The 12,020-nt window shown below is 31.1% G+C and overlaps 1 protein-coding gene across 1 annotated transcript in view; it reads right to left on the bottom strand.

Moving 5' to 3' along the window:
- Window positions 1-7,580, bottom strand: part of LOC145941310 (uncharacterized) — a 34,248-nt gene extending 26,668 nt beyond the window's left edge. Inside the window, exon 1 of the mRNA XM_083047366.1 lies at window positions 7,422-7,580. Coding sequence (XP_082903492.1) covers window positions 7,422-7,538 — 117 coding nt within the window. The 5' untranslated portion in view covers window positions 7,539-7,580. The remainder of the gene's footprint in view (window positions 1-7,421) is intronic.
- Window positions 7,581-12,020: the final 4,440 nt, after the last annotated feature.

Here is a 12,020-nt window from a genome sequence, read left to right as displayed (position 1 = left end):
TCTAATTTTCAATTTTTATTATGCCAAGACATAATTTTAATTCATTTTTATTATGTCATGAGATAAAATAATAAATTGTATTTTTATTATGTCGTAACACAATTTTAATTCATTGAATTATTATGATAGCTTACAAAATTTATATTCCTGCAATTATTATTATGTTAAGACATAATAAAAATACATTAATATTATCTCATGACATAATAAAAATGAATTAAAATTATGTCTTGACATAAAAATAATTCCACCTACGCTGTATCTTTCTCTATGTATTTTGAATTAATTTTATGTCAAGACATAATTTTAATTCATTTTTATTATGTTATGACATAATAGAAATGGTTTCGAAGAACTATGTGCTTCAGTTTAAATCGGTTATTGAATTTTTATTTTAGATTAAAAAATCTTATTAATAAATAGCAAAACGGCGTGCCATAGTATATGTATATATAACTGCATACTGCTATTGTTTACCATTTTCTAACATTTTTAAACTTTCATAGATTATTTATACATTATACATATGTATTTTAATTTCCATTTTTTTCAAGATTATTCTTTTTATTTTTCTCAATATTTTTATCTCTATAATGCATTTGCATTAATTTATTTTTTAAAGAAATATATTATCGTTTTCATTTGAAAAACATTTTCTATAATTTTGTAATTTAACAAGAAATTCTTACTTTCCATATATTCTGTTGTTTAATTTGATAAACATAATTGAATTATTAAAACGCGTCAATAAACGAAATCAATAAACTCTCATCGGAACGATTAAAGACCACGTAAAAAAATCCAGTTTGTATCTCTGGTATTTCCCCGAAATCCCGGTTCAAGTTCGTCTTATGTAAGCGCAGACTGCGTTTGTCCATTATGCGTTACACGTGCGAATAAATAAATGCCAATAATGTGTAAGAGATAGAGAGAGAGAGAGAGAATGAAAGAGAGAGAAAGAAACGAAAACGCGGAGATGTTTTCAGGGACGAATGCTTTTTTGTCCAAGCACTTTATTTACAAGTTAAATTGAGAAGTGCGAAAAACGTTATATTATAAAATATATAACCACTATATGTTGTATTTTGTAAAAAATTATATAATATACATACATACAAATAGAGGTATGTACATTTACATTGTGTTCATCTATGCGCTTTAAAAGTTAAGACTTAAGTAAAACTTAAGTACGCCATATGATTTAAAAGAATTTCTTACACGATCGAGAATTGTCTTATAGTACGTAATATTATTTAATAAAAAGAAGTATAATCTACTGTCATCAGGGACCGGTGATACGCACGGCAGAGCAATCATTGTTGCTGACGACGTAGGCGGAAATGGCCTTCTGGTTTGTAGAGAGGTGAAAGCTTGAACTCATAAAAAAATAAGATAATATATCATTTTCTTATAGCGAATTAGCGCGTGTTACTAATGAAAATTACTGTACGGTAGAATTATGTTGGCGTCGATATTATCCCAGGCCCGCTTCGCGCGTTGAAATCTCCGGAAAGTTCGACGCGCAAAGTTAAACCTCGGCGAATGAATGGTTGATTGCTCAATAGTGAAACGAAACGAAACGCGAAACGTGCTATTTGGACTCTGTGCTATAAGAATTCTGCGCTCGCTGCAAAACAGCTACAAAATTATTCGAAAAGATATTATTTATTCACGAAAACGTTGTAAAAGAACTGTCTCTTATATAATATATATATTTTTATTTAACATTTCTATATTAATTTAATAAATAATAACGTTTATTTGATCCCCTTGGGACTACAAAGACGCTTTTTTACAATGAGCGTACTCGAACCTTTTTACAATATCTCTTTAACTCCCTTTAATCTGATCTGATCATAAGCGACCTTACAACTATAATCCTTTTTTTCTCCTCTCTCCCATCTTCTCTTCTTCCTCATTCTCCTCATTCTTCTTTCCTCTCCTTAACTGCCTTCTCCTCCGTCCACAATTCTCTTCTAAAAAACCTCTTATGAAACATATGAGGTGTTTAGGATCAAACCGAGTTCGAACCTGAGACCTTTCGCCTAGCAGTCCGTGACTTTCCACGCGAGGCCACATGTCACCCCATATTAATTTAATATTTCTACGCAGTGTTTATATTATATTTCTGATTTTATTTTCGTAATATTGGCATCTCTATTTAAATTAAATACGTTCGCAATTTTTCACAAGAATTGACACATTAATAATATTATTAAATTGTTTCTTACTCAATTATTAAAGTATAAAACGACTCTTGGCAACCATCGATTTTTGTATGTTTACGATTGCAAAACTCACAGGCAAGTATATCGTATATACATATATGTATACATATATGTACGTGTATGTATATTAGAGAAAGACAGAAACAGAATGAAATGGCCAACAAAATTTCGGCATTCAGGGCTCTTGCGAGTTCATAAACATAGCACACGCGATATCATCGTGACGATGGAACGAGTTTCGAAAGCTTTGTTTCACTTCTCGCATATTCTCGCATATTCTCGAAGTTTAATTTTCTTCCTTTTCGTATTCAAGAGATGTTTCATACCGACTGTTTTTTTCTTAGCATGAATATGTGACTCTTTGGCCGGAAAAGACGCTCCTCTTTATATGATTAAAAAATTTTGATGAAAAGCAAATTGTCCTAAATTCTTTATTCCATCGTCTATTATTTTATATCGTAATTTTAATTCGAATATTAATTCGAATATTATTAATTCGAATTTACATAAAATATCTCTATAAAATAATTAAAATTTAAATTTATGTCAAATATGCTTATACACACTGTTGAAATCGTTAAACTCTTTTACTATCTGGAATAAAATGTTAATTTGATCGTTGAAATTTTAATTATCCATAATTTTTGTAACATATATGTATATTCGTTTAACTACGATGACAAATAAAAAGTTAAATATATATTTTCAGGAAAGAAATATACGTTTAAATATACATTTAATGTTTTCTTTAGTTTTTTCTCAAACTCTCTGTTGGCCAATTAAGTGATCATTTTTAATGATGAAATGACGTTTGCGTTTTCCGTGGCGGAAGTGCACGCGTCTCGGTGTGTAATACATATTTATGTCTTTTCATCGTAAGAATTGCACATTCTTTGCTTGTTGTAAATAGCGTAATTAAATACTCCTTATTTTTCTAGTGTAACATATGCTATCCACTTCAAATATCGCCTTTGTTTTAACTGCATTCTTCTCTTAATTTTTTTGAAAAAAAGAATGCGTTTTTTTAAATTATACGTAAAAATAAATTTCGTAGAAAACAAAATTTTCTCTTATGTCGGCGAAAGAAATAAAGAAGAATATTTATTTTAAACGCGTAGATTTCAAACTGTTAATAAATTAAATACACTATGCTAATAAAATGCATTTAATGTATTCTAGACTGTTTCTTTTAATTTTCTCGTCATTAATTATCGTCGGCTAATTTTAATCTGTCTTAGTCTGAGAAATGATCGAATGAACAAACAATAATAACGAACAATCGCGCAAATGTATAATCACTCTTGGAGTGTGATTGAGAGTTTTGTGCAATTATGTTATAAAACAACTTTCTCGGAAGTGTACAATAACTTATCCGTGCGCTTTTTGCGAATATAGCAATTTTATAATTAAAGAGCTTATTATTTCAATAGACTAATTTAAGATCGCTGAATTAATTTTTCAATTGCATAATTACGCATATAGATTATTTTACATCAAAACTTGCGACTTGCAAAGGCCATGTTTCCAGTATAAATTATTTATCGAAAAATAAAAAAAAGAAGAATGATAACATTATATACATAAAGAATATATCTGTCGATATATTACCTTCGACGTTATTTTTTTAAGCAATGATAATTTCTAAGGTTGCACGCCATTTGTTATGCTTCATGCTGTATTACAAGCAGCGTTCTTTATGTCGTTAATGCATTTTCAAGGAAAATCACGTAACTGAATATCTTTTTATCTCTATGCCTATGTCTTTCCATATGTCCTTCGGAAATCCTATATATGCGTTTTATCGTTTACTGATAGATTGAGTCTCGCGGATCCTCGCAATAATATTGTTTAATGGTATTATTCGAATATACTGACTCTCGATTTACGAACAATATCAATTGCAATTTCACTCGACGATCCGAAGAGCGAATGGTCGAAAGGCATCCACAAGTGCGTTACACAATGTCACCGGATATCAATCGGCGAGACGTCATATTTACATTGCCAATTGTGCTCGCACATTCAGCTCATCGATTCGAATCAAGCCAGACAAATTTATGCGTGTCACACGACACTCTCTTGTGACGCATCGCTTCGAGCTTAATGACGCAGATATACTTCGTCCATTCATTTTCAAAGAAACAACAATAAGTCACGACAATAGCGAATACTCTGTAAATATTCATTCTCGAAATGGAATATTCATGTTTGCATTTCTCGATAACATAATGAATTTTTACATAAAAATTTTCTAAAACGTGTACTTGTAAGAGTATATTTTCTTCTTGTTAATTTCTAAAGTTATTTCTTCTTCTTTTTTCTATCGAAAATTGGAAATCATCATGGCATTTTTGTTCGCAGCGAAAAATTGATTGAAACTTATTTCAAACCCATTCCCTCAAATTCCATAGCTCCACGACATCTTTCTTCTTCCTATACTTCTGTCCTTTTTATATTCGTCCTTGTATAACAAGTTGCAGCAAATACTATTTCTCACTTCTTATTACATGATCTAGATATTTCCATATTTATTCGATATTTTTTTCTTTTAATGGTTGCTATATTAATTCCTTGTTCTTATTCAATCTCCGAAGCACTTCCTCATTCTTCCATTGCTATATGCCAGGCATGTCAAACACGCGGCCCGCGGGCCGCATGCGGCCCGCCGAAACTTCTTGAAAATCTTTTCAAAAAAATTGGTTTGTGAAAAACGATGTCAAATATCTTCTAAAAAATAATATTAAATTGTGATTTTGTTTATTTTTCATTATAGTTTCTATTTTTGCTTTTTATAAAAAAAAGTAAAATATTTTTTATTATAGTTTCTATTTTTGTTTTTTTATTTAAAAAATCGTAAAATATTTTTATTTTAAAAAGTAACATAAGATATAAATATAAAGCGACTATGTATAATATACATTGAACATACTAAATATAATAATTTAAAAAATCGTATTTTATTTATTCTAGGAACATTGAAAACATGCGGCCCTCAGCTTAATACAAAATAGATCATGTGGCCCGTAATGCAAAACGAGTTTGACATGCCTGCTATATGCTATCTATGCGCTCTATCCTAGAAATGCGCAGCATTCTCTTATAACACCAGCGTTTAAATGCTTCTAGTTTCCTCATCTCTATTTGTTTAAATGTCCAAACTTCAACGCTATACATTAGTGTTGAGAAGACATTCGAGTTACTTTGAGAATTTGCTATCTGAAACCGTTCCTTTCGCATCCAAGGAAAAATTAATATCCCCGAGAGTACCGTAAATGAGAAATCGATTGATTGCCGATTATTATCGATAACGATAGAGGCAGTATAATTATGTAAACATAGTAGAGTCGCGTGGATCATCCGATCCGGCAAACAAAGGGTATCGTAAGAAGTACGGCAATTTCTTCATTGTAATTCCCTTTCTCATTACAACGGCAATGTTCAATTATACGATATAGTGCCAATTTTCGAACTACAATTATCTCCACACTATATTTGCTATTATATGTCATTTTTCTATTCAGGAGAACAACCACACACGTGTACAAAATTATACGCCATTTTAGTCGTCGTAATTACATCTTGATGAACAATTTCACGTGAAGGCCAACATTATGTTTTACCTTATGATATATTTTGTATTTGTGTACAAAACAAGCCACATCAGTAAACTATCTTTTTAAGTTTTGCAGTTATATTAAATTGAAATTCTAGTAGATAAAAGAAAAAAGAGGTAAATATATATATATATATATATATATATATATATATTGCCTCTTATAATTATTTTTGAATGTGCAAAAATGTGTAAAATTACACATGTATACATATATATGTAATATAGCATCTTTCTATAACTGAATATTTTTAATGAAACAATTTGCGATTTGAAATGTTTTGTTCTTTTTTTTACATCAAGCTACATTTTCATATTTACTTTTTATAAAATACTAATGAGCAATAAAATTTGCACAAGTGTAAAAATGTGATAATTCGTTTTGTCATTCATGCAGCTTTTATTTTGCGAATTTTAACAGGTTGTTTAAAAATAAAGTTCACAAAAAAATGTAGAAGATAACATATGGCTTCAATTCCTTCAGAGTGCTTCTTCTGATGAATTTAAAAACTGATTAATTTTAAACTTTACTTAAAAAATTTTGTATCTCAATGTGAAGAGCCAATGAATCACACAGAAGTCATCATATCGTTTGACAGCATTCATGTTAGGCGTAATTAAGCCATTTATCCTGCTATACACACTATGGAATTCATATGCAATGAACAAATACATATTAATTTGCAGTCAATCAAAATCAATATGTACATATATATATAATTTTCATGTGCATGCACATCTGGAATTATAGGAAATATGACGTTCCAGATCTTAGCGGATCACTAATTTTACTCACAGATTTTTTATCACTTTGGATCTAATCCTTTCTAGACGTACAAATAAATAGTAGAAACTTTATTCCTCATTTATATTCTCGTTGATTTTAACAAAGGACCCCGTACAATATTCTTATGGAAATTGGGTTTTTTTTTTCGGTGGAATTGGCTGGTTTTTTCATATGTTGTAACTTGTGACCTGATGAACAAAAGATATAATAGCTTCAAAGCTAATGAATAGTTACTGAGTTACAGCCAGTTAAACAACTCGCAAAGCCCAAATTTTTTATGTTTGACTAGCTGTAAATTGCAGTAACTATCTATTATTTAACTTTGAACCTATTACATTTTTTGTTCAGCAGATCATAAACTACAATGTACGAGAAAACCAACTGATCTTACTGAGATTCAATTTTATATAGGATTAACGCAGAGTTTTTGAATCTATATGAAATCCTAAATGAAATTGAATCCCGATAAAATCAGATTGTTTGGCTGTAGCTTAGTAACTATCCATTATTTAGCTTTGAGGCTATTACATATTTTGTTCAGCAGGTCATAAGCTACAACATATGAAAAAACCAGTCAATTCCACCAAAATCCAATTTCCATAAGGATTGTGCGGATCCTTTCTAATTTGAGAATTATAAAATATAATTTTTTAAAGATGTCGAAAAATAATGATTTATCTTTCTTTTGTTGAAAAAAAATATTAATCTCAAAAAAGAAAAATAAATCCCAAATTGACTAAAAAATAAACGGATGAGAAGCGAATGGATTTTTAATCCTTGGGCGAAAGCTTACCGGTGGCGGCTCGGCAGAGGAGTAGACCTCGCTGGGCGCATAGTGGCTATGAGTCTGCGGCATCTTCTCTGAGACGACGGCGACGGTCGCCAAAGAATCCGGTTGGTCCTTCTCCATTGTATTTTCGCCTCCTCGAATTAATCCACGTAGCACAAAACGACCCGGAACGTCAATATCTCTCTTTCTCTCTCTCTTTTCTTCTTCTTCCTGAACCGATTGACTTTCTTTCTTTTTCTCTTTTTCTCTTTTTCTCTTTTTCTCTCCCGGTGATGGACGATTACTTTAAAACTCTTTACGCTCCGATCTGTCACCCGATGTCGATGGCTCGACGGGTCGACGAGCAGTGAGCGTCGAGGAAGCGCTGACACCGCTAGCTTAGAGATGCCCCCACCTCTAAATCGACGTGCACTACCTTCGGCTACCACTTCGTTATACCTTCTGGTACCAAGGTGTACCTCCTCCGCGCGGTCGTCGATCGTCGGTGGTGGTGTTCTTGTTGCCGGGACTTTCTAAACACCATGTGTGTGCGAACACACGAGCATGAGTAAACGTGAACGGTTCACTGCTATACACTTGCGGCACGTTACGCTCCTGTGGATAGCAACACCGCAATTGACGATGGTTTTGCATCATTTTTTTGCTTTATTTTCTTTCTTGATTTATGAAAATCGCAAGATCAATAATTGAACGTACACACACATACACACACACACACATATATATATATATATATATAACTTTTTTATTTACATTTTTTATTCGATATTTATTCGAATGTTATAATTGGTGTGTGTTGTAATACGACAATTTTTTTACAAATGATTAGTTGGCACGATCGCTGTTGGGACGATCGCTTTTCGACGAGAAATATGGTAGTAATCGTGTGCGGAGTATAGAAATGACGTTATCGGCTCTTCTGCAATTCGCAGGAAGTGACAGCCGGAGAAGGCGAAGAAATTTATATTACAACGGTAATATATGATAGATGATCGTGTGTCTATGTGGCAATGAACAGAGAGTTGGCGGGAATAACATCGAGAAAGCATCTTCGTTCATAATATGTAATTGCTGTGTATAAAAGCAATCTTTTTACGAAAAATGTGAATATTTAATACAGAATAATAAATATTTATCTTTTGAGAAAAAGGATGTTTATATTTTGAAAAAAAAAGGAGATAAATAATACACACGAAATGGTTTCGACCAACAAGATTTAGATTATATAAAATTTTCAACGTTTAACAATATCGCTTGATCGAATTACAGTAGAGGCGTTTTTAAGAAAATAGTATAAAGAAGTATATAAATGACATATTAATTTAAAAAAAGGGTTTCGTGTCTTAAAAATATTTTAGGAGATTTTATAGTTTTATTGTAAAATTATGTCACATTAAAGTACACAATATCTTGTAAACTATTCACATTTTGACTATCCTACCCTTATAACGTTTTATGCAAAATATTACAAGTAATACATTTTTTTATACTATAAAAAAATTAGGATGCTTCGATTTAAAAAAAACTATGTTGACCAAATAATTTTAAAAATGACAGTTAAAATTCAAGATTATCAACTTTTTTCTTCCTCAAAAGAAACCATTAAATCGATTTTTTAACCTTTGCATGAAATATTTTTTCATTACAGTCTAGTTTCAACAACATTCGACTATACAGGGTGCTCTAGACCTATCGAAAAACCTGTTAATGGCACACATTACTGGGATCATTTAGAGACGATTTTTTCTCAGCAAAAATATCGAGAAAAGCCATCATTTTTTGCATGTTTCCAATTTTTGCTATCATGTATCTTTCTAACTAACTAGCCTTAAATTAAAATTCTATTAAACCCTACCTGAAATTAACTAATGAAGAATGTGATTTTGTTAATATTATATTTCTACAAGATTTAGTTTGCGAAAAACCCTTTATTTTCAATCGCTTATAACTCGAAAATTATTGATGTCTCGACATTTTCACTGAGGAAAAATCGTCTCCAAATGTGATCCCAGAAATCTGCCATTAATATTAGATTTTTCAGTAGATCTGGGCCCTGTATATTAATTAAAATGAGACATCCTATACATAACAAGCGCTTATATTTTCTTTAATTAATTTCGAGTGGACTCTAATCACAAACAGGTATCGAATTACTAAACTATACTAGATTTAACACCCAAAAGTTCAATTTTAAGTTGTGACAAGATTTTGTTAATAGATATCGCGGTATTCTTCGTGAAATTGTCATAAATGCTTTAGACTGCTCTTTGCTTGCACAAACAAATTGAGATTGCGTTTTCGCGGATAAATCTTCCTCGTAAACGAGCGTTCATTATTGAAGAAAAGAGAGAAGCGCACGCGCGCGCGAGAGACATTTATAAGTAGATTGGTAAATACTCGTACGCGCGCGCGAGCTGCGTGTGACGAACGAATCGCGGAGAAAGTAGGAAATGTACTCTCCCCCCTCCCCAAGTAGACATCTGAGGCCGCAGATAGTAAATCGTCGCTTGTTCGTCGCATATGGTAACACGCGAAAAAAACTACATGTTGCTGCACGTTAAGTAGATGGATATACATACAGCAGATATTCACCCGATGAAGGGTGTGGCCGCGGTGTGGTTGAAAAACCGAAGTAAGAGATTTCAACACACGATATTAAAACGAATTTAAATACGCACTGATTGCGTGATGTGTGTGTATTTGGAATAGTCTGTCTCTACGGATTAATTTTTTTTTCTAGATTTCGAACAACATGTGTATATAATCTCAAAAAAAGATATACTATGTCAGTAAAAAATAACATGTCGGAAAGACGACTATTAGACAGTAATTATTATGTCGTTTACGGTTGAAATCCAGTTTAAACTATTTTTCAGCTAAAAAATTATCGAAAATTTTTTTTTATATTGATTACGTAGAAATATTTATCTATAAATGTATAACTTATATCATGATATAAAACAGTTTAAAAATAAATAAAAATTAAATAATTAATAATATTATATAAAAATAATGAAATAAAAACAAAATAAAATTATAATAATATATTATATAGTTCTTTATATATTTTCGAATAGTATAGCTTTGACATAAAGTTTGCAAACAATAATATAAGATAGACATATATATAGCTATAATATATAAGCAAAAATAGATACGCGAAGAAATAAGAGAGAAAAGAGCGTGGTTAATAATCATCTTTCTCTTATAATTCGTCTCACAAGAGAACAAAATAAAATATTCTACAAACATTATATTGTATAACTTGCTATATAACTTGTTGCTCTCTTTCTATGAACTTTTATATGTATATATATATATATTTATTTAATTTATATATATATATATATATATATATGTATTATCATAAATTCTATTTTTTAAACTTATTTCTTAAAATCATGCTTATAATTTATTCATTTTATCTCGTATCTTATACAATAAAATATAAAATTTAGAATATAAAATTTTAAAGTACTCGACATCAGAGAAATGCCTTAACAAATGAATTTACGTATATATATCGACATGCACGTAAATTTATTTGTTAAGGCATTCTTTCGTTGCCGAGTCTACTTTAAACTTTTATATTCTATCTTATCTCTTATTATCTCTTATTAAATAAAAACGTCTAAAATAAGTCTAATAATTGCTACTAATAGATGTCTTTTAAACGTTTTTTGAATGTCTTATAAAGGTTAAATTTGAAGGACATCTAATCGACCAAATTTTAGACGTCTACATCAACCGATCTCTTTTGGTTGAAAAGTCACTGATTCCACGTCTTTTAACTGCGATGATTTACTGATTATTTCTCACTGGGGGTGTTCCAAACTTACAATATCATCCGCTATTAATGAGAGATTCCTGAGGTTATTTGGAGACGATTTTTCCTCAGTGAAAATTGTCGAGGTATCAATAATTTTCGAGCAATTGAAAATAAAGACTTTTTCGCAAACTGAGTCTTGTGGGAATAAAATATTAACAAAATTACATTCTTTAGTTAATTTCAGCGTTTACTTTAATAGAATTTTAATTTAAGGTTTACAATTAGTTACAAAGATACATGATGGCAAAAATTGGGAACATGCAAAAAATGATGACTTCCCTCGACATTTCGCTGAGAAAAAATCGTCTCCAAATAACCTCAGGAATTTTCCATTAACGGGTGATACGATAAGTCTGGGACACCCTATATTCTTTGCTTCGAGATCCACTATATGCGACTAATTATCCCTTTTAATGGGGACGATCGTGTAATTAGGTGCATGGAAAAGCGACGAATTTAATTACAATCTTGTCGGCTTATATTCCCGCCAATTATGTACATGCAACAATTATCGTTTATCAGCGGCATACAAGGGGGCACTTTAGTCGAATCAAACCATTTTGCACGCGAATTTAAAAATAATGTGTTGTGCGCAGTTTTTATTCCCAGAAGGAAAATTTGCGGTGCAAGTAAGTACGCGGCGGTGGTAAGTTCGATAAACGTCTTGCATCTCTCGGATACACAAGCTTTCACTTAATTTTCAAACAAAAACATTATTTCTATAACTAGATCGTTGCCGTGCTAGATCACTTTGAGATTGCAATATTATACAG

Source organism: Prenolepis imparis, unplaced genomic scaffold, assembly GCF_030444845.1.
Source record: "Prenolepis imparis isolate NDT839.2.m4 unplaced genomic scaffold, iyPreImpa1.0 SCAF_10, whole genome shotgun sequence".
Classification (NCBI taxonomy): Eukaryota; Metazoa; Arthropoda; class Insecta; order Hymenoptera; family Formicidae; genus Prenolepis; species Prenolepis imparis.
The sequence above is the reverse complement of the archived record's forward strand: the minus strand, read 5'-3'. Positions and strand labels throughout refer to the sequence as shown.